This window comes from Mesoplodon bidens (genome assembly GCF_964165515.1).
Source record: "Mesoplodon bidens genome assembly, chromosome: 5".
NCBI classification, from domain to species: domain Eukaryota; kingdom Metazoa; phylum Chordata; class Mammalia; order Artiodactyla; family Ziphiidae; genus Mesoplodon; species Mesoplodon bidens.
The window spans coordinates 46,385,235-46,409,564 of NC_138161.1; the positions used below are offsets into that span (position 1 = coordinate 46,385,235).

Consider the following 24,330-nt stretch of genomic DNA (forward strand, 5'->3'; position numbering starts at 1 on the left):
TATGAAAATGATGAAGATGTAGTGCCTGCCTTCAAATAGGCACTAGGTTAGTGGGGATATAAATCAGTGCATAGATCTTTATAATCTAATATGGCAAGTGATGTGCTCAGGGCCCTTTGTCCCCATGGATCAGAGGCTAACTGCCCGTTCTAGCAGTAACGGTGTCCTGGGGTAGATTTGCATTGGAGTTAACTTGGGAACTGAGTCTTAGAGGACAGAAGTTTCTGTCTGGGGCTGGAATTGAAGAGGAGAGAAAGGTGTGTGTTAAGGGCTGTAAGGCAGCATAGCATAGCATAGCATAGCATCAGAACTCCCAGGGGTAGATTCTCCAAAAGAAGTTAGATGCTGAGGACATCAGGAACTTTATGCTAGGGTTGAGAAAAAGTAGGGAACATGTGCTAGAAATCTTTTTTGATTTCTGCATTCACCCAGCCAGTTTAATACTTACTCTGCTAATTGAAGAACTTAACAGGAGAGAGGATTTTTAAGGCAATTCTGTCATTTATTGACTTAAATATATATTGAGTGCTTACTGCAGGCTAGACATCTTGCCAGATGTTTTCTTTACAACTTCTCTAACTCTGTGCAAAAGTTGCTGTTCCAAATTCACATCTAAATAAAGGAAGAGAAACTCGCTATGATGCTCTGATATGATGGAGAAATCAGTGATTAGCCATGAGGTACCAGTATGAGGCACAAAGGCAATGTGGTTCCTTCTAGTCAAAAACTCCTTGGAGATCAGAGCTAGAACTCAAGCCTCAGGCTTGTCAGCCCATGTTCTCTCCATTAACCACCGTGAGAGAGACAGACGTAATTGGGTGAGAGGGACAGTTCTGAGGAGCTCAGACATTCATGCTGGTTGACATTCATGTGCTGCCGGTCACGTCTGTATTATGGTTAATAAAGATAGGTTGAACTAAAATATTCTAGGATTTCCTTCCCAAGTTTGGACATATGAAGAATAGGAGTGTTTGAAAGATATGCTTCACCATGATTTCTGGAATTACTGTTAAGTGTTACTAATTATATTTCCTGATACTCTCGTGCTATTTCTTTTTGCAGACAAATGGATGGTAAACCAGAGAGGCCTTTAGTAACACATGCAACATACCGAGGCCCCAGACAAATTAGGAAGTATTTGAAGCAGCAGACGGCGCTGGAAACCTTGAATGTCTTAGACAGAGAAAATGAAAGTTCCGACTCTAGTACGAGCACACATATTGGCCCTGGAAGTGAGATAGAGGCTGGGATGGTGTCACTGTCATCAGCTAGCACGGACGTTTCTGTGAAAGGACAAGTGCTTAAAGGCCTGATAGAAGACTCTGATTATAATAAAATAAATATCAACTCAGAAAGCCATTCAACAAACAACCGAGAACTGTCTAGCACTGCTTCTTCTAGGGATGTTTTAAATAAAAACGATCCTGGGGGACCTGAGAGAAGTCGGTCATCCCGTTCTGAGACTAACTCTAGCTCCACTGATGGAGAATTTGGCTCACAGCACCATTTAAGTTGTATACCATTTTCTCAGACTGACAGAAATTTGGTATGTTCAGCACTGTTTACAGAAAGTAACAGCAAAATTCCTTGCAGTCCAGACTTGCAGAGGACGGCAACACCAGAAACTACGGTAATAGAAAGCAGCTCGATGATGAGTGATGGGACACTGGTGCAAAGAGAGGAGTGTGCTGAGCCTGAGAACCCTGCTGTTTCCCACTTCTCTGGTAGTAAATCTGATGGGAGTGACACTAGCAAACATGGAAATACAGATTTGCCAAGTCCAAATAAATCAACTAGGCGTGAAGCTCTGCAGTGGCCAGAGAGTAAGCGTTCTGACAAGCACACCGAAGGTAACTCGTCAAAGCACGCTGCCAATCACACCAGCAACATTGCTCTCCGGAGACATCCTATAACAGACCCAGAACTTGTAAGTGAAGAAGACAGATTGTCTGCCCTGGACACACAGGAAAATTTGGCTCCTACAGAAATCAAGCAAGAAACAGAAAGCACCTCAGTTGGTGAACCCACAACTTCAAGTCATGTAGAAGCTCCAGAAGATAGAATCGAGTCATTACCCAAAGGTACTGACAAGTTGTTGGTAACAGAAGCCAAAAAGCTTGTTAGGCCACATAGCAAAATGCCTCCCATTATTAGAATGAATCAAAAGGATGCTGCCTCTGTAAAACACACCAGTGAATTAGCAGTTGTAGCATGCTTAGAAAATAAAATATCACCTGAACTGAATAGAAATCACATTTCAGAATCTATTCTTGACTCTGAGAGTCCTCAGCAAGCCAAAGCATCACCTGACGCCAGGACATCTCTTAACCCTGACCATAAAAAATCAGATTTCAATACTTCATCTCCTACCTTTGTTTCCCGAGTTGGCATGCTGAGCAGGTTGGATGTTCCTATTTTAAAGAATGAAGGTCCTTCTGTGCTCATTGAAACTGGGGATGTCAACATCATTGGTATTTCCCATCAGCCTAGTAAGTGTCAAGAAGAAAATGTGGCAAATCATGCTGAGGCCACAGACAGGAAGAGTCTCCCTGCTTGCCTTCATCCTGAGCATGCATCTGCAATTCTTGAGTCCAAGGAAGTTCTTCCTGATAGTGAAAAATGCCAGTTTCCACTAGGTCTTGAAGCCAGTGACACCCACTTAACTGCAGTAGACTTGAGTTTTGAGTCTGAAAGCCTCTCTAAGGACCACAGTTCTACTTCATCTCAGGACTGTGATAAAGCAGAGTTAATGCTGTCAAACTCCAAAGCAAGTAAGGGCACTATAGGCAAGTCTGGTTCTTTTTTCTCCTTGGAAACCAAAACTGATAACCTTGCAGAAATGTTATCAACATCTGAAGTTGATGGTCAGAACAGTGTTCCTGTTGGGTCACATTCTGGAAGAGGAAGAACTCTAAGTCTCTCCAAGATATCTGTTCCCCAAACAGAGCCCAGAGACATTTCTCAGGATAAAATCTCTTCTCCACTTGAAATTACAGATGTGCCAGCAAGTCCTATTTTATCAGAATTGACTTCCCTAGAAGTTGAACGGGACAGAAGTTTTCAGTTAGTGGGTCATAAAGAGATTAAAGATAAATATTCAGATGCCAGCCTTAAAGAGAACTGCCAAACTGAGGTTTCTCCTTCTGCCTCCAAATATCGAGGTACACAGGAAGCAGAGGTGGAAGCCTCAGGTAATCCTCCTGCTCTTCTCCAAAGTAATATACTTGGGACTTCACCTCCTGTTCATGATGGAAAAGTCACTAGGCAAATGGCACAGAACTGTGAAGCCAACCCTTCTGTGATTCACCCACCTTCAGTTATTTGTGGGACCAAAAAGATTTCTGGTTTTTCAGAAATGGCAGAACTCAGTTTAACTAATACTTCCGCCAAATTCCAAGAAACTGACAGCACAAAAGTAAATGCACCTTTTCTGGGTTCTGGTATGAGTTTGGAAAAAAATGCGTTTGCATCTGAGGATTCAAATTTTCGTACTAATCCTTCTGTGCCGAGATCAGAAAAGAGAGCCTCATCTCACAGAAAGAAAGAGGGTGCTCATCTCCTAAGTGGTGGTATTGATGGCATGCCTTCTTCCTCCAGTAACTCTGAAGAAGTTAGCATGGTTACAAGTTCACAGAATCCCCCAAATAATTTTAGTTCTGTAAAAGTTACCATAGATGTCCCACATGAAGGTACCTCCTCAACTAACCTGCTGTACCCTAATAGCTCTTATTTGGAATTTGAAACATCTATCCCAACAGGGGCAGAAGTCACCCCACTTCAGGACCGTTTTGGGGATCATACTGGGATGGTATCAGTTGATTTCCCAACTGCTGCCCAATTTGACAGTCCTATGGAAGCAGAGACTGGAGCAGTTGCTGGGGCCCCAGCGTCAGTTAACAGCTCAAGCCAGCAGTGTTCTGAAGCATCTGCTGAGCACATAGAAGCAAGGAGGAGAGCACATGAGCAACTTCTGGACCTCGAAAGTGGTTCATGTAAAAAGGCTGATACGTTGATTGGTGAGATCTTTAATTCTGTCAGGGAAGAGCTAAAATCCAGACACACAGTTGGTACCTGCCAGGAGTATGTAGCCGTAGATGGCATAATGAATCCAGGTACCCTAAAAGAAGACATCCTTCAGAAAAACCCATCAGAAGTGACACTGACAGGGATCCAGCTGACAGGGCATTTGGAAGAGCAGGCCATGGAAAATATGTCTCAAGTCCAAGGGGAAGAAAAGGCTTGTGCTTCACCTATGGTTGGTGAGAAGAGTCTCCTTTTTGATTCTGATAGAATGAATGTATCTTGGTTGTTAGAAGATCAAGCCAGGGAATTAGTCAATGAGATTATTTATTCAGCCCAAGAAACCTTAGCAAATGATGCTCAGGATACCTGGGATTCTGAACTTCAGGCTAATACTTCAAAAATTCTGAACAGTGGTAGTGTTAAGCCGCTTGATATGGTAAGAGAGTTCTTGTTGTCAGAACAGGCAGTAAATCAAAGCACATGTGAAATTAGTGAAAAAGTATTAGGTAGGTTCTTTGCTGTAAGTAACTTAGTTAGTGACACAGAGTCAATTAAAGGAAGAGAAATTGTTCTCTACCCAAAATCCCCTTTTTCAGGAAATAGAGGTGGACAGTCTGATAGTATAAATTTGCAGGAGTCAGATACTGTTTTACTAGCTGAAGACACGCCCCATACAGGGTTAGATGATAAGGCAAAAACACATTCGTTTCTCAACGAGGACTGTAAAGAAAAAATGGAAACAAAGTGTGTTGATAATCACAAAACTGAGACAGAGGAAAGAAGAACTCTTGGATTAAATTTCACATGGCCTCCATTTGTGAATGATGACATCCATGTACCTGGGACATCTAAAAGCAGTTTGTCTGATACTCTTTTATGTATATCTGAAAAAAGCTTGCCAGGACATAGTAATAAAAGCATACCCCTTGCAGTGTCAGAAGTAGGGAAAGTACACAAGAAGGGTACTGAAGTAAATATAGGAAGAATTGAGCTTATACCTTCCATGGTAGAAATGGGAAAACCAAATAAGAAGGATGCTGAATTGAATATTATGAAATATGAGGCAGTCCCCCCTATGTCAGAAGTGGGAAGAGCACATAAAGAGGATGCTGAACTGTGTACCTCAAAAACTGAGCCAGCAACTGAAATTCTTAAAATGAGAGAAGCATACCAAGTGGATGCTGAGAGGTATATTGAAAAAACTGAGCGATTACCTGCCATTTTAGGAATGGAAAAAGCTTATGAAATGAGGGATACTGAAGGGGATATTGGCAAAACTGACATGGCACCTGATATGTCAGAATTGAAAAATGTTTACCAAAAAGATGCAGAGGGAATCATTGGAAAGACTGAAGTGATACCTGCTACGTTAGAAATGGAAGATGTTTACCAAAAGGATGCTGAAGGGGATATTGCAAAGACTGAGGTGACACCTGTTTCATTAGAAATGGAAAATATTTACCAAAAGCACGCTGAAGGGGATGTTGGTAAGACCGGGATGACTTTGGTTATGTCAGAAATGGACAATTTCTACCACAGAGATGTTGAGGGCACTGCCGAAAAGGTTGAAATGATACATGCTACACTAGAAATGGAAGATATTTACCCAAAAGATGCTGAAGGAAAGATGGACAAAACTGAGGTGATGCCCATTACATTAGAAGTGGTAAATATCTACCAAAAAGATGGTGAGGGGATCACTGGAAAGACTGAAAGACCTATGATGGACATGGAAAACACTTACCAAAAGGATGCCAAAGGGGTTATTAGGAAAACTGAAATGGTACCTCCTTTTGTGTTAGAAGTGAAAGAAGCACACAAGAAGGCAGTACCTGCTTCCTTAGAAATGGAAAAAGCACGTAAGAGAGATGCAAAAGAGACAATTGGAACGATTGTGTCCATGCCCTTTAAGATAGAAATGGAAAGAACATCCCCCAAAAATTCTGACAGGACTGTCAGGAAACATAAAGTGTTGTCCACAGTGGTAAGCATTGAGAAAACATGTGGAACAGATCTGGAATTGCCCGTTACACAAGAAGAGGCCACACCTCCCATATTTGAAGCTGAAAAAGCACTCCAAGAGGTTGCTGAAGGGAGTGGTGGAGAAATGGAGGAGGAGCCTACTGAAATGAAGGCATGCTTGATAGCGTTTGACACTAGACTCGCCTCTTTCAGGGGTTATGAATCACCTATGCTAAGTGAGGATTATGAAGGCTACCCAGCCTTAGCAATGCCAGATTTTCAACCTGAGGCTACCATAGGAAAGCTAGACAGAAGAACATCTGTTACTGCAGTACGTAAGAAAATAAGAGATCTAGATTATGGAGATGAAAAGGAAGAGCCTAACGTAGCCTTCATTTCTCAGGATGAACAAGAAAGTTCTTCCTTTACTATATTATATGAAGAGCCTCTTCAAGATGAGGACAAGTATGCTACTGCAGAAGTAAGAACACAGTCCCTCCTGATTCCGGACACATCTACCAACAGCATGCCTGTTTTCACGCGTGAAAGTTCTGAGAGTAGAACTGACCTCGTCCATAATTTTGAAAAGGAAACTAAATTAGGTGAGACATTCGATGATGATAGTTCAGAAATGTTCTTATCAGTAGAGGCCAAAAGGTACAAGATTTATCCCTTAGCTTTGTCTCCCATTTATGAGGATGACAGCTCTCAGGAGGACATTCTATCCAGCGAAATCTCACCTGGTCATCATGGCTCCACGAAGTCAAGAGAGAGTGCAAACCAGTCCTCTTCTGTTTTATCGCTTCTCCAGTCAGTATCGGAGCGTTTAAAGATGAATTTGGATGAAGATGACAGATGGAGGGGAGGGGAAGAGGAGGAGGAGGAAGAGGAGGAAGAGCCATTGCATAAAGGAAGTCTGAGAGCTAGAAGGCGGGAAAATGTTATCTTCAAGCTGCCAGATTCTTCTATAGCATTTTGCCCTGATGATGACCAGGAAAGTACTGGCGTTTCTAAGAGTTCTTATGTGATGTCAAATGAGCCTGATACCTCTAATCGGCAAATTGGTCTGTGGCCAGAAAACGCCTCATTTCTACAAAAATCTGACCTTACTTCCAAACTACATTCTTCTTTAAAGAGTGCTTATCATCAGTATTTGCAGACTTCCAAAATCCATTCCTCAGAAAAAGGAGCCAGATTTGGTGGAATTTTTCGGGAGCCAGTGTCAAAATGTTTCCGTGCTCAAGACACCTCAGGCCGATTAAGCTCGTACACAGAGGTAAGTTATTGTGATTATTAACTAGTGAAGTAGTGCTTTGGGTCATGAAATGATCTAAAAGTTTATTAAGAAAGTCAGTGTTTTGAGGTTGTGAAAGATTGTTTTAAAAAATACCAGAGGTTACTTTGTTCTTTGAAGTGTATCATAACTCATGAATTTTAGCTGGACTGTTATATTTGAGAAAACAAAATTGCTTCATCAGAATTTAAAAGGCATAAGAGAGAAGCAAGTTATATCCCAGTTCTTTGCTAATTTTTAGTTTTCAAACTAAATTAAGTGACAGCATTCTGAGTTTCTCAAGGTACTGTATGTAGAAAAATTGTCACTTGCTGTTGAGCTTATGTGTCTCATGAAAATATTTCACAATACTTAAAAATATTTTAACTACTAAAAATATTTTAAGTCTTTGCTTGACAACAGTCTCTCACCGTAGTTGGTCTTGTTCATACATAGCAGGGCAATGAACAGACTAATTCAGAGAAAAGGAGATGAAAACATTATAGCTGGAAAATGTCTTGAAATTCAATTATACTTTTCTTCAACTTATAAATATTTAAGTGTTTACTGTAGAGTATTCATTGAATATGGGACATTCCTTTTATTTTTTTAATATATTTATTTATTTACTTTTGGCTGCATTGGGTCTTCATTGCTGCGTGCAGGCTTTCTCTAGTTTCAGCGAGCGGGGGCTACTTCTTTGTTTCAGTGCATGGGCTTCTCATTGCAGCGGCTTCTCTTGTTGCGGAGCACAGGCTCTAGGCACGTGGGCTCAGTAGTTGTGGCTTGCGGGCTCTAGAGCGCAGGCTCAGTAGTTGTGGTGCACAGGCTTAGTTGCTCCGTGGCATGTGGGATCTTCCCAGACCAGGGATTGAACCCATGTCCCCTGCATTGGCAGGCAGATTCTTAACCACTGCGCCACCAGGGAAGTCTCAGGGCATTCCTTTCTGACATTCCAAGATCATGGAACTTTCTCTAGGATTCCCAAGGACTCTATCTGTACTTTGAGTACCCTTAGTAGCAAGTACTAATACTTGAATACCAACCAATAGCTTGCAAGGCAAGGTCTTTTTAAAAGAAAGCTTGGTATTTGAAGAAATGTTTCTTTAATGGTTCCTGATTTCCTACTAAGTCAAGTGCAACCTCTTCACTCTATGACGAGGTCCCCAAGTCTTGTTTGCTCAGCATTGTCTCTTTGTGCGCTGGTTCCACGTCCTGTAAGATGTCTGCACTTTTTCTCAAGATGGTCTCTTCCTGGAATTTTTTTCTTTACTACCTCCACACCAACCTGCCACATTTTTTCACTTACTGAAGTCCTGTTTTTCAAGGTCTGCTCCATACCACTTCTTCACACAAGCCTCTTGGGAACCTTCTTCTGCCATCAGCTCACCTCCATGCTGGTGCCATTTCTCTTGACTTCCATAACTTGGCATTTTGATTGTATTTTACCTGAGGGTTGAACTTAATCCCCCACCTAGAAGAGACATGGGAATGTGATCATCTGTTTCCCCTTTCTAAGCTATAAGCTTCTTGAGGGCAGAGACAAAGCTTTATTTTCCTTTGTATTTACCTTTATATCCCTTATAGTACCTAGAGGTGCACCTTGTAATGATGCTCACTAAATAAATATGCGATAAATTGGATCTGTGACCGCTAAGAAAGTGAACTGTATATCTTTCTGTTTATGTTTCTTTAGGCTTACTTCTTCCACTTTTATTATTTCAGAATGTTGACAAACAAACTCTGAAGTGTAACCCAAGACCTGGGAAGGTAAGCATAAGTTTCTTAGGTAGACTAAAATAAAAGAAGTAAGGTTACTTTTACGTTTGGGAGTTTAAAGTAAGTACTTTTAACTGACTTAGAACATGATTGTTTTACTCAAGGATTTAGCATCTAAAGTAATATTTACTTTTATATATTTAGGATGTTTTATTTTCTACATTCTAGGACATTTTGGAATTTTAAATGCATTCTTAAAATTAGTTATTGTGCCTGCTTACTGTGTGTTGCAGATGGTTATCTATGATCTCCATGGAAGTACATATAAACAAGAGATCTACTGTAATATTCCCGATGCTACATCTTGGTCCTTTCCGAATGGGGTACTGATAAAAGTTGTAAGGGGCTGGTAAGAGATCTCTTAAAATTTATAGCATTTTCCCCCTAAATTAAGTGTTTTCTTGCTGTTTATGCTTTATGTTTTTTGTATCAAGGTCACATTCCTTTTCCTCTAGAATAACTGTTTGAAACGTTATTTGTATTTTATAACGTAATTGTTCTCTTTATTTACTGTGACAGAAAATATAGGTTGTTTTAAGTACTTACAGCCCGCAGTAAGTAGTAAGTCCTAATATATACAGTATATATAATCAGTACCATTTTGTAACTGCATTATTAGCAGGATAGATTTGGCAAGTTTAGCTGAAGGCTTCAATTGAATGAAGCGTAGCTTTGAAAATGAGTTCAAAATTTGTGGGACACTAAAGAATGTGAAGGCCACATGCTTAAAGTCAGTTGTATCGGGCTTCCATGGTGGCACAGTGGTTAAGAATCCGCCTGCCAGTGCAGGGGACATGGGTTCGAGCCCTGGTCCGGGAAGATCCCACATGCCGTGGAGCAACTAAGCCCGTGCACCACAACTACTGAGCCTGCGCTCCAGAGACTGCGAGCCATAACTACTGAGCATGCGTGCCACAACAACTGAAGCCCGTGCGCCTAGAGCCTGTGCTCCACAAGAGAAGCCACCGCAATGAGAAGCCCGTGCACCGCAATGAAGAGTAGCCCTCACTCACTGCAACTAGAGAAAGCACACGCACAGCAACAAAGACCCAACGCAGCCAAAAATAAATAAATAAAATAAATTTTAAAAAAGTCATTTGTATCACTGATCTGCTCAAGAAGTGAAAGATTCTTTGTATGGTGTAAAAATGATGGAAAACCTCATTTGTTAGTATGGACCATGTCCCCTGGACATGTGGGGGCCAGAGTTTCTTTGTCCAGTGTTTGCGTTACCCACTGGTCAGTAGTCACGTTAAACAGTGTGGTGTAGTGTATCTTCATGTTATAAAATGAGACACATGTGCTCTATTGTCCAATGACAGGAAAATTAGGGTAGAAGTGGAATTTGGAATTGTTAAGCTATTGTTTTTAATGTAAATGTGTATACAGCATCTGTAAAGTGTATGTATACATAAATACAGGCACGGGCATAAACTGTGGTGTTGTGTTCAGGAAGTATTACTTCCAAGTTCTGTGCACTTTTATTCTTCATTCTTTGCTTATCTTTACATTAGCTTATGTATCATTGTTTCAAAATAGGATTATGTGCTAGTAGTGGAAAATAGCCCAGATATTAAAATTTAAGTAGAGAAGATGGTCTGTGAATTATAAGTATCATTTGTTTTATGCCTCGTTTCTTAGAAAATTAATTATAACCGATCATGCTTTCATATTTGTTCAGCTGGATTTTATATGAGAAACCACATTTCCAAGGTCAGAAATGTGTACTAGAAGAAGGGGAAAAGGTGTTAAATCGTGACTGGATCCTTCAGAACAGAAAGCATCCACAAAGAAACTTTGTATTGGGGTCTATCAAACGTGTCTTGAAGGTAATGGAACAGTTGATTTTATCCCTATTTTTTATTTTATTTTGTTTTGTTTGTCATGTAGTAAAGCTGTACTTTGGCCCAGCAATGCTTAGAAATGGTTGCTAATATTTGTGCTAATTTTATTAATCTTCATTATCATATTGATAATTTTTGACCAGATATGTATAAAGTGTTAAGTGAATGAAAATTTAAAATATCACATGTAATCTGGCACATAAAATGTTACATGTTGTAATATATATATATGTATTTTTAATAGTAGTAGGGGTATACCATCCAGACATCTTTAGGATAAGATATTTACAAATATATCTTTTTCTAGTGTAGATTTCTACTCCTCATTGTAGCTCTGTGTGTGTGTGTGTGTGTGTGTGTGTGTGTGTGTGTGTGTGGTGTTTATGAGAAAGGGGAAGAGAGATGAGTGTTAGAAGAAATTAGAGAAGGAAGGATGTGGAGAGGAAGCGAAAAAGTGTTGCTTTTTTATTTTCGGTTTAGAAAATATTATTTAATACTAAGATGAGGAAGATCTTGCCATATAATGAAACATTTTGTGGGAAGTGCCTTGGTGGTTTAGAGGAGGGGTGAGTTAGTGATAATGACAGAATTCTCCCATGTATTCTTACGAGTTCCTTCAGCAGTAATGTAGTACATGATTTAGTGCAGTTACTCCTGTGACAGTCGTGGACATATATTTTTTTCAAATTATGGAGATTCCATTTATATGCTAAAAATGTCTAAATTGGAGTGGACCCTATCATGATGACTTGAATCCACATTATTTAACACTTGATAGTTGCAGATAGCATACAGAAAAATAAGAGAGCATACAGGAAAATTCATATTATCATAAAGGGGTGTCTGCATGAATTCATACCTTCTGCAAAACTGTTAAACAAACCTGTGTCTAACAAATGTTTGTGTCTTCTTTTGGACCCAATACTGTGATAGGCACTGGGAATAGAAATACAAGTGATGTACAGTCTTTTACTTCAGATTGCTCAGAGTCTAGGTCAGAGACAGCTGAACCACATGACCATATGATGTGAGAAGTACTATGCAGGGCCCTACAAGTGCTTGAAGAAGAGGTACCTCACCCAGAGGAGGTGGTACCTGATTGGCATCTTGACCGAGTGAACAGGAGTTAGGCAGCACGGAAGATGTGAGGGAGTCCCTAGCAGAGCCACATGTGTCAGATACTGAGGTGAATGTTGGTGGCTTGCTGGTACTTCAGGGAGATTGATGGCTACAACATAGAGGGCAGTGTTCGTTTTCATTGAAAAACTTAATCGCAAGCAGTTCAGCTCAGCAAGCAGCATTTGAGTGCTCACATAATTAGCTAACTCACGAGAAATTCCTTGAAACAGATCATTAGTTTGTAGGTGGAATCTTCTAAGATTTAAATAATGTGTGGTTTTGTGCCTGCCTTGTGAATGTCAGGCACTGTGCCAGGCCTAGTGGGGGGAAAAAAAAGATGAATAAAGTATTGTAAGCAGCAACCTCCACCCAGAATCAAACAACAATAAAATCAAACAGAAATTCAATCTGTTGAGCCTGGGTATATAAATGGGTATTTGCACTTCCGCCATTTGCTTCGAATATATTATAAGGAAGAATAAGTCATACTTGCATTTTTTTCTTCTTCCACTGTTTGTTTGTGGAGTCATTTTTTAAATTGCAGTGTTAGTGCCCGCTTGTCTTGGACATGCTAGCAAGTTTTAGTGAGGAAGGAAAATAAAACTATTGAGCATTGAATGGAAAAAGCATTAGCATTGTTCTAAATATTTTACAAAGCAAGAATCAGGCATCAAACTGCTTCCTTTCTCCCACCTTGTCAAAATTCTGCCTATCGATAGCTTCATTTTCCTGGCAGCCATTCCAAATTCACCTAGGCCTACACCAGCTTTATCTTGTTTCATCATCTTTTAGTGGCTCTAATCTGAGTAGTCAAACTTCTAATATTCTTTAAAGAAAATACTTTCATGATGTCTTTCTTTTGCCGTGAATAGATCGAGCAAGTAACAGAAGATACCATCAGTCATCAGCAGCTGTAGATCCTGCTCAAGGGTCATCTTTGCCTCCAGTGGAAATAACTGGAGGTGGGGTAGCAGTGCAGTGAGTCTTGACTCAAGTGCTTTCTCTTCTCAAATAGAAAAAAGGAATATTGCGCATTACTCTGTTTATTATGCATTTAATATCTATTTTCAAAGAATGACGTTTCCTTCTTTCAGAAGTTACTTAGGTTGTGCCCTCATTAATGAGCTGAGAAGAGAGAGATCTGTTGTTAGATCAGGGACTGAAGGTATTTCATGTAAGGTGGAGGCAGGTTTTTCTTACTGTTTTTGTAATTCATTCCCACCCTGTTTCTCTCCTATAGCTTTGTCTCCATACTAGTTGTTTTAATAGTCTAAGCTTGTAGATTTCACCAAGATATTATAAAGTATATCATGACTAGAAAAGTCTGGGAGGAAGCCATATAAATTCTACTAAGAGTAAACTGCTTATTGTTGCTAGGTTACTATAAGGCGCCCTTCAGTTGCTAGTGTTTACTGCCTTTGTCAAGAATTATACAAATCTTGCAAAAGACATTACTTCTGTGAATAGCCACCATGGAGAAAATAGAACTTATCAGTGAAATCTTTTTCAGTCAACTAGAGAAAAAAATTTGTCCTCTAGTAAAGATAGTTGAGAACATAAGCATTCTTATTTTTATTTTCAATTTTTTAGCCATCATTATGCTTTTTCCATTATCTGTTTCCTTCTGTGTTGTGGTAGACTCATGCCTCTTAGCTTTTTCCCTTTTAAAATACACCACCCAAACATTGTTTGTATAACACAATGCAGAGGAAACTTATTTGTGTGAGACACTTAGTTATGTATTCTGTTACTGTACCTCAGATCCCTGGGGGAACATTAGTATGGCAGCATTTTAAATAATGTTACTAGAGCTCTATTTTTAATAGCAAACAAAAGAGTCTTGAAGATTGACAGGTGACTTCTGGAGATTTCTGGCTATTTTTTAAATGAAACTTTATAAGGAAATACACCTTTTATACTTTAAAGGATATTTTAGGTTATACCTTTTTACCATATTGCATTTTAGAACTAACTTTCTGAAAACAAGATGTATCAATTTGCTTGCTTTTACATATTAATAAGAATGATTAATAATGATTAATAGGAGAACTCAGTTTGAAGAAAGATTAAAAAATCAGAAAATTGCAGTTTTAAAATTGCAAAGCAGATTATAATAAAAATATAATTGTTTAGTCTAATAAATGTCACCTCTAATTGTTATTGCATTTACCTGTTTCATTAAAGCACAATCATTTGAATTTCATAGTGTCTTAGATAAGAATTATGCTACTGAAACTTGAGTTATGTAATTAAACACTCATGATTACTGAGATAGATTGTGTGTTCAGACAGAAGCACATCTGTAGTTTTAGAGAAGAGAAAAATAATTGTGGTTTTGATTCTTTAAGAAATGATCAGGTTTTTTTAATTAATTAATTTTGAGGGGTCTCTCCCATTCTTTTTTTTTAATTTTTTAATTATTTTTTTAACATCTTTATTGGAGTATAATTGCTTTCCAATGGTGTGTTAGTTTCTGCAGTATAGCAAAGTGACTCAGCTATACACATACATACATCCCCATATCTCCTCCCTCTTGCGTCTCCCTCCCACCCTCCCTATCCCACCCCTCTAGGTGGTCACAAAGCACCGAGCTCATCTCCCTGTGCTATGCGGCTGCTTCCCACTAGCTATCTGTTTTACATTTGGTAGTGTATATAAGTCCATGCCACTCTCTCACTTCGTCCCAGCTCTTTTTTGAGTTAGGACTTGACTACCGAAAACAAACTTATGGTTTGCAAAGGGGAAACGTGGCTGGGAAGGATAAATTAGGAGCTTGGGATTATCATACATACTACTGTATATAAAATAGATAACCAACAGGGACCTACTGTGTAGCAAAAGGAACTCCACTCAGTGTTCTGTAATAACCTATATGGGAAAAGCATCTGAAAAAGAATGAATATATATATATATATATATACACACATATATATGTATAACAATCACTATGCTATACACCTTAAACTAACACAAGATTGTAAATCAACAATATTCCGATAAAATTTAAGAAAAGATTTTCGTAAGTAATAATACAGAAAATTTTGTCTTTAGTTACAATAAGGGAAACATTTACAAAGCTTAGAGAGGCCAGAAGCAGAGGTAGTATGGATACCAGTATGACTGAAGGGTTTTGGGGGGTTAGTATAGCTCACTGGGTTGTTGCCATATTATAGAAAGGAAAACAGAAATATAAATTTGAAATGCTTGGGTCTTGAGCCAAGGATTATGATGAGGGAAGTGGTGTTCTCACAAGCCCAGCTGTATAAAGAGTAAGCTTACTATAAAGAGTAAGCTTACTCGACTGGTGGTCTAGGCCCATAATCAAAGTCTTGGCCTTGATGAAGAACCTTGACAGTGGAAATTTTAAAGGAAAGTTTGACAGGACATGGTGACTGTGGATGTGTGACGGAGTATAGGTTCAAATTTCATAATGCCTTTCTTCTTCAAACCAACTTGTACTAAAGAAAATAAATACCACAAGTCGGAAAACATTTCCTTTACCCTCACCTCTAATTCCTATTTCTTTTGTCAATGTAAATTGGATAACATGCTGAGAGAACAGTGCCTCTCTGTTATTTATTTTTTATGTTCCCCATGAGATCAGCTTTTATTTAACTCCCTTCCTCCCTATGGCTTTGTTATGCTTCTAAGAAGGAAGGCTTACAGACTCTTGGCACTCAGATAGTTTGGTAAATCTGAACCTTGGTTAATGGAGCAAGACTTTTAAAAACAAAGCAGAGAGAATTGGAGTAATACTTTTGCAATCAATAATATTTATAATTTTCATGTTATCAACGTAACTCCTTAGAAAAATTTATTTTAACAGACTGGTAAGGAGAAACAGTACTTCCTTTAGGCTGTTTTTGGATAGAAATTCAACTGAACAATAAGAATCATTGTAACTGCATGTCCAGAGTGTTGAGAATACTGGAGTGTGTGTCTCTAGATATTTCAAAGCCAATCTTTTTTTTTCAGGATTGCAGCATTCCAGAGATAGAACTTTGCGCACAGTCTGACCCAGCATGTTGTCCCATCTACCTACAGTGCGCAGTCCCCAATTTGGAAGAGCTGAATATCCCCAAATCTGTGTCTTTTACTGTGAAGTCAGGAGTGTACGTATCTGTTTCTCTTTATTACAGTGATTGCTGGTTACCAAAGTTAACTTTTTATTTGTTTCAATTGGTGACATACACATTTCTGAAATTTTAGTTAATTTTACTGTTTATACTTCCGGATACCCAAGGAAGACTTTTGCAGGGATTAAAACAGCTTCTGTGTTTCTTCAGATCCAATTAAGTCTTTGATATATGACTCACGGGAGCAGATACAGATTCTCAGACGTAGTTCTTGATAGATGCATCCATTGTCTTTTCATCCACCAGACTGTGGGACTGAGAAATAAATACAGGTCCCTGGCCTAAAATTCTGGAGCCTGAGCTGTTTGTAGAGTGTCTCAGTGCTGATAGTTATTGAGGGCCCTCGTAGGACCAGGGACATGGCACCTTTTTATTACTCCTCTATTCCTGGAAGACGGGTAGAGCTGCTCTCATGTCATAAATGAGGAAATTAGGTGGCTTGTCCCAGGCTACCAGTTGGTAAGCATTAGATTTGATACTCGGCCTTTCTGATTCCAAAGGTATCTTCAGGACTGTGGATCTAAATTCAATCTTAATTCAGTCCCAGATTGGCTTAAATCATAAGTTTGTGATGTCTGGTTCAACATGGATCCTTCTCTCTTTCAGCATTTTCGTCTGCTCTGGAGATGGTTAGTGTCGAACTTGGGGGTCACTGTTGGACATCTTTCTTCATCTCCCCCAAGTGTAGATTAGAACTGTTGGGCAGACCCAGTAATTGACATGATCCTGAGAAATGTCTGTAATTATCAAGTTTAGCTGGTTGCTAAATGGGTCTTTTAGGAATCTTATTTCAAATACTGTTCCTGAGGCAGCCCAAGAACTGATACTGATTCTAAAACTGTGGGTCAAAGGTATAAAATGCTTAGTGGAATCCCTACGTCTTAGTGTCCTAGTTTAAAAAAGAATGGAATATAGTGGAATGGTTTTTATTTTTCAGTTACATCCTAATTGAATTAAAGGTTTCACACCTTTTAAATATTGGAAAATTCTAAGGAAAGCAATGCCAGTGCTTGGAAATCACATAGTAAACTTAGGATAGTATCTGAATGTTAAGTACTTAACAACTTGTTAACTCATTGTTATATGCTGTCCGGCAATGTCACTTTGAATGTGTTTTACTAGTGTAATTCTGTGACAGAGGTTTCTTTTACTTTTTGTAGCTTTTTTTTTTTTTTTTTAACTTTCAACTCTTACAGAACCAGATTAAGGTATTCCTATTATACTTTAACCAACCATTCATTTCTTACTTAGTTGGCTTGCCTACCCGGATATTAATTTCAAGGGGCAAGCTACAGTTTTGGAGGAAGACCATGGACTCTCTGAGATTTCTGCAGCAGAAATGAAATCATTGCATCCACTTCAAATGGTAAGCATATTTAAAAAGAAGCATTTTCCCAAGTATCCATGAATTCAAAATTAAGATAGCTCTGATGTTTGGTCATGCATCTCGGTCTTGAGAAATATATATGTATACTACTGAATGGGCAAACTATTCATACATTGTTTTTCTGTTTCTTTCAGTGTGTGTGAAAATATTTTAATGTTTTCTAGAAGACAGCTGTCTGAATTTACTTTGTGCTAAATTTATCACAATACAAGCAGTTTCCTTATAGTAGTATTCTGTGAAAATTTTGCATACTTTAAAAGTTCTGAATTTGTTTTTTTGATGCTTATTAGAAAATTGCTTGTTGTAAATTATACTCTTCCATTGCAGTAATGAATGATAAGTTCAGCATTAATAATAAATGGGCAGTTCTGTCAATGGTTGCCTTCTTAAAAGTAATAAATGCCTGCATTAGTGATTTATTTTGTTGAAAACATTTTTACTTGAGGGGCAAACTTCAATTAAATGGTACTATGTGATAAACCATTATGGTTGTGCTATGCCTTTAAAAAAAAACAACAACAGGAAAAACTGAGAAATTTTAAGGAATATCACAGTGTGGAGTAGCATTGGAAACGAGGAAATTATAAACTAGAGCTTTTGTGAGGAGTGGGTTACCTTTTATGCTCTACACCCGTGCGGTCACAAAGATAGTAAGTGTGATACGAAGTGTCGATAGAACTTGGAAGAGGAAGTGCTCTCTCTAATGTAGAAAGCCCAAGCAATTGTAGAGAAGAAATTTAGTATTAAGTGGTTTAGAAATCTACTCTGCCAGATGAAAGTTTTAAATCTACTAACAACTCCACTGTGGGAGTTGACACTCTGCTGTGGGGTTAAATCTTTAATTGGTCACATGTACTTAAGCACTAAAGTTTGGTTTCCTTCCTTGTAGTGGTTATACTCTGGAGAGTATCTTTTAAGATTTCTTACCCCATCTACACTGTTGTAGAGTAGTCTGACTTGATTTTGACCACTGTAGAATTCTCTACCTAAATTTTTAAATTTTAAAATACACAACTTAAATTTGACTGGTATGTAATCTTCACTAATCAGATTTTTATATAACCTACATACATCACTTAGTTACTTTTGAGTATTTTAAATATGTATATGTCTAATATTAAAATTTCTTGTCATCTTAAGGGTGGACTGAAAGTGGAAATGCCTATGAACTTAAAGGTGAGTCTTAAACACACTTTGGTAGCAGGCTAAAAAGTTTGAGTATTCATCTTTAAGTATTTTGGACTATTAAAATAGAAAAACGATTACCTGAATGTATGCTAATAATAGCTAGCTAATGCATATTGGGGTGGTGGGAAGTGACTGCACACAGGGGTTGCTGAGAGCCCAGGCTTGAATGAGGAGAGGGCTCAGTATGCAAAGGTGGAGGTCTGTTCTGACAACCTAGTCAGAGCCAATAAGTACCTCCTAACAGGGTGGAAAGATGATAGGTTTGATATTTGTTTTGTGGAGTGGTTGAGGTGATAGCTGGACATTCAAGTGCAAATACCTGGCAGGCATTTGGGCGTGATGCTGCGGATGGAGATCAAGGATGATGGGAGGAGGTGTAGGCAGCTCCTATCGGGTGATAGCAGTTTGAAAGTATGAGTATCTGAAGGGAATGAAGAGGCAATGTAGAGGCAATGAAACCTGGGGTAGTAGTAATGCCAGGATTAAGTACCTTTTGGGAACAGAAAAGAAATGGAATTAAAATGGAATTATAAGATTATGGTAAAGAGAGATAGGAAGAAAACCTCTGTTTACTTAAGTTACAGCGTTTCCAGAGACAGGCAGCGAGACAGGGATTCATCCTCCTCTCCTCCAAAACAAGGCACAACGCCTCCAGCTTTCTCATTTCTGGGCTTTCTAATTTGTGGAATTGACTACCGTTCTCTCAATCACATAGATGGAGTTTTTTAAAACTTAGTATCTGACTGTCTCTAATACACCTTGGCTGTATGTTGGAATCATACATATGTGAGTTTTAAAAAAATACTTATGCCTGGGTTCCACTGGAAGAGATACTTCTTTGGTCTGGGGTGTGGTTAAAATTTTTCAAACCTTCTTAGGTGATTCTAACATGCAACCAAGGTTTTGAACCAGTGACCTAATAGATGCAGAATTAGTTGTGACACAGTTGTGACACTCCCTGAGTGATGTCTCAGTCTCCTTGTCTGCTGAATGAGAATTTCAGGTGTGACAGGCTGGGAGTCTGACAGGTTGTAGAGGTGTGTGAAAGGAATGGCTATCCTAGATAGTCACAATTTTCAAGTTGTTAGGTGTTGGCTTATGACTTACTCATCAAAAAATTATTGCTTCTTACTTAGTTTGAATGTGTTCAGCATATGTAGCATGTATTAAACCCAAATAATACTTCATCACTTCCAATAAACACTCTGAAAATTTAATACGTAGAAGACAGCAGGAGCAGTACTACATATTTTTTTCAGTCTGTGTAATGTTCTCAGTTTTGTTTTTTTTAATAAAGAAGCTATAACTTGGTTCAGTGTGTCTAAGCATGGGTCTTATTTGCCAACTGTGCACAACTTATGCCATTAGCCATAAATAGGACCAAATGATAAGAGTGTGAATAGATGAGCGCTGTTATCACTTTCCTGTACTAAGGGCAGCTTGTGTTTGGGAAGTTAAGAGCATCAGGATGGTAGAGGAGAAGTACTTGTACCAATCCAAGTTTGAAGTAAATGAAATACTAGAAATCTGTTTCCTACTACATTCCCTCCTCCCCCGTTTGAACCAAATATCCAATAAAAATACCAAAATTCTTTCAATCATTTCAAACTTTTAGGAAGTTTTGTATTTAAATTCAGGAATTTGCATATCTAATTCTTCTCAGTGATTAGTAGTGACCATACAAGCAGTGCTCCAAGAAACAGCATGTTTTCTCAAACCAGTAGATAATTTGTCATTATGCCCTGGAACCCCTAGAGAGTTTTTATTTCTTATAGAGGAAGTTAAATAAATGTAAGGCAGGTCTGTATCAAATTTTGAACAGAGAGAAAAACGTAGAAAGATAATTCAAGAACCAGTTATAAGACAGTTTACTCCACGAGATGGTCCTAGGATTTGGGTAACTAGAACAATGTAATCATACTTGAGTATAGTGATACGAGAGAAACATATAATCAAGATGTTTTAGCTTTATGATGATAAAGACTCACATATTCCTTGTGAATGTCAGACAGTGTGCTATATTTTGAGTATGTATTAATGAAGAAGATGGACCGTGGCCCTTAATTCAGGTTGTGGCTTTTAGTGTCACTTAAGTAAATCAGTATGTGTCTATTCTAAACTATGAGCATGCTAAGTAATTTTCTTTCATATTTTTCAGGTTATTATTTATGAAAAACCTCACTTCCATGGACAGGCCAAAGAGTTTAGTGAACATGTGGATTCTGTCCCTAATTTTTTAAAAAATGATGTAGACTTTCATGGAATTGGATCAATTCGTGTCATCGGTGGAGTGTGAGTGTTATATTTTCAATATGTGATTCAGTTGTCGATTTTTGAAGATCGGCACAAAAAATGTGCTAAGCAGAGCAAAAACAACCTACCTTAGTCTAAAAATATACACCCCTTCTGAAATGTGGGAAATAAAAAATATTAGTTACTGACAGCTTCCTGTGAACTCTTGTTAGTATTAGAGATTTTGAGATGGATTAAATGAAGAAAACAGTTTCTAAAACTTAGAACACTTAGTATTTCTAAACACAATATAGAGGATAAGAATTGCAAGATAAAATTATTTTTTGACAGATTGTGCACATGAATGAGAGCCCCAATTTTTACCCCCTATTCTACCTTAGTTGACTTTCTGTGCTGAGGATCTTGGCAGTGAGTCCCCCCTCATTGAAGAAGTAGCCTGGATTGTGTGTTTACAAAGTCAAGGATTCTTGACACTGGTTATCCCCTGGCCCTGCATTGTTTTAAGAAAGCTCCCTAAGAACTTCTAAGTACAAATCCAAGTGTAACCATCATGCTACTATCCCAGTCTCAGTCGGCAGTTACTGGGGCAAGAACCCCAGACAATCTATGACTGCACCTGTGATGTGCCTTTGTATTTGTATCCTGGCAGGTAAAACCATAGAGAAGAAGCCTTCCTCATAGCGTATTTGCCATTGTCAACTCAGTGCTAGAATTCCTTCAGACACATTGTGTTAGTCTCTCTGTTCATAGGTTGGATTGTTTGGAATGATGGTTTATTTTAATTTAAACATCCGTATCTCTTATTATTTGCAGTAATAACATCATATAACTTGTTAATGCTATTGTAGCAAAAGATGCTACTCAAATATTTTATTCATAGAAGTTAAATAACTTGTTTAAGATCAGTCAAGGGTCTACATTTAGAGACTTAACCTTTGCAATTTCTGACAATAAATCAAGCAATGGCCACACTAGCCAAAATGGAAATATAAGAGAGTATGCAATGCCTTAGATATGTAGGTCATGTCCATAATTGGTCTTGTTACTGACCAGGGTTCTTGGCCTCTTTAATCAATAGGAGGCTGACAAGAAATTCAGGCAAGGCTTCACTGGGGCCCCTGCTGTAGCAGTGGGGGAGAGAGAACAAACAACAGATTCCCTTTCTTGCTCACTCCCTGAGCGGGTGGTGAGCTTTTTCCTTATATGGGGTGAGGGTAAGGGTGTGTCCAGGGATTGAGCCCGAGGGGTGGCTTAGGTAGTTTGCCCACCCCTTAGGTGGTGTTGTGTGCAGCAGGCATGGGCAGTGCCCTGCCTTTGCTCCCCAGCCCCCTGCCTTTGCTCCAGGCACTTCAAAAGTGGCAGTTGTGTTTTTTGGTCTCATTGTATCTTTTGTTCAGAATTTGCCCCAACTGTACATGTACTCAGTTATTTTTAGTCCCATATAGTTTCTTTGTATTTTGTTGCTCCAGGAGAGGTTTGTTCAGGTGCAAGCATTGCGGCACTGCAGCAAAGGGTCCCAGGTTCCAGCCTGTCTCAGTCTGACATATTAGTAATCATCTAATTCCTTATCTTTGAATTTAAAAAATTTATTAGAGGCTTAAAAAACACATCTCTTTTAGATAAACAAATTTTTATTGTGTTGTATTTAGTTACAATGTTCTCTGATCTGTGGACACACATACTTCTTGTTAATCCTGCTATAAAATATTTTTTGCCTTTTCTTTCCTTTAGGATCTGAATGGTTTTATCATTAACTATATAGTGATTTGCATTGTTATTTTCTAAGTGTATTTGCAGTTATTTTATAAAAATCTCAAAATATTATGGCTGGTAAAACAGTATACACACTTTCATTTTTTATGTGACACCTGCAGGAGAAAAATGTGATGTCCTAATTTAAAGGTGAACAGCCGACTTCGTTATTTTTTCACAATTTCTACTATTTTTTGTTTCGTTTTACTGCTTCTCTATTTCATTATTTTCACTTTTAACTTTTGAACTTTATCTGTAAGTAATAGGAACTCTTCCTCACCTCTGTCTTGTCTCAAGGAGTCTAGGGAAAGTGAGGTTGATGTGTCTTAATTTTTCTCAGATAACATCTATTTTTAAATATCCCAGATAGATATATAAATTGAATACTAATCAAAACTTAATCTATCGAGAAAAGCTGGGCAGAAGATTTTTGAACTGTCATTATGTAATAATTGCTGATCTGTCCTTTAGTATTAGATCTTCTATATCTTATATTATTTTTCCCATTCAGGTGTATTAAAAGCATGTTTCGAATAGCCACATTTATATAAACTTAGAATTTGAAAGTTCTCGTGTGAAATTTATTTTCACATAATAGTTTAAGAATAAAATAATGTTAGTTTCTTTATATATTACAAATTAATGAAGATGTATAAAATGTTTTTTCCACCTCATGTGGACCCTTACCCTGCCATATACACTAAGGAAATTGGAGACAGGTTCATGATTACTGAATGGCTACTGTTATTTTTGTACCCTATGAAAACGGTTCTTTGGAATATTTTTTGTATCTTCCCAAAATAATCGTAGTCAGCCCTACCTGGCTTCATTTTGTCAAGCTCCAGAATTCAGAGGTCCCCAACCCAGGAGCCCAAAATAGTCACCCTTGAAAATCTGCCCCATTGGAGGGGGTCCCACTCTAGTTACACAGTGCCGGCTGAAGGCAGATTTAAGCAGGTCAACATGTGTTTTGAACCATCTATGCCCACGTTGCGTTAGCTACTGTGGATTGCTCCAAATAAAGGTAAGTTTCCTGGAGGACTCATGACTAACGGTGTTTATCAGTGTTCTGTACTGATAATTTTAGAAGTCAAGAAACCTGTGTCCCTGGAAAGACTGCCACAGTGCTTCCAGTTTCCATTATCACCACTGATAAACTAGTGGGAGCAACATTTCCTACCCATACATATTTACAGAAGTCTTTGTATATATTTAGGCCATGAGGGCTAATACCAGCCCAGTCGCATTTCCCAGTTCTTGCTTGCTAAACCCACCTGTAATGTGTTTCAGATCTGAAGCTGGTGACACGTTCCTTTGCCTTAAACCCTAAATAAATATTTAATATGGTAATCATTCTGTGGTTCCAGCAGGGCTTAATCAGAAAAATAAGACTGATTATCTTTAAATCTCAGTGTGGGCTTGCACCGTTTCTCATTGGCTATTTGTGCTTTCCATTATTTTTTACTCGGCAAACTATTCTCCAACCACCTTGAGATGTGGTATCGGGTCATGCCACAAACATTGAAGGAGAGTTCCTCTGTTGCAGTTCTACAACAGTTAACCTTTTGTTGGGAAAAGCCTCCAAACTATAAAAACTATTGATCCATACACCAT

The 24,330-nt window shown here is 38.4% G+C and overlaps 1 protein-coding gene across 2 annotated transcripts in view; it reads left to right on the forward strand.

Moving 5' to 3' along the window:
- CRYBG3 (crystallin beta-gamma domain containing 3) overlaps positions 1-24,330 on the forward strand; it is a 115,290-nt gene that overhangs the window by 38,126 nt on the left and 52,834 nt on the right. Inside the window, exons 4-11 of one of the 2 annotated variants that reach the window (XM_081235087.1) lie at positions 1,063-7,261; positions 8,984-9,028; positions 9,271-9,386; positions 10,719-10,866; positions 15,976-16,112; positions 17,388-17,502; positions 18,664-18,699; positions 20,870-21,003. In XM_081235087.1, coding sequence (XP_081091213.1) covers positions 1,063-7,261; positions 8,984-9,028; positions 9,271-9,386; positions 10,719-10,866; positions 15,976-16,112; positions 17,388-17,502; positions 18,664-18,699; positions 20,870-21,003 — 6,930 coding nt within the window. Of the gene's footprint in view, positions 1-1,062; positions 7,262-8,983; positions 9,029-9,270; positions 9,387-10,718; positions 10,867-12,872; positions 12,969-15,975; positions 16,113-17,387; positions 17,503-18,663; positions 18,700-20,869; positions 21,004-24,330 lie in introns of those variants that run through there. The other variant, XM_081235088.1, reaches the window with a different exon arrangement.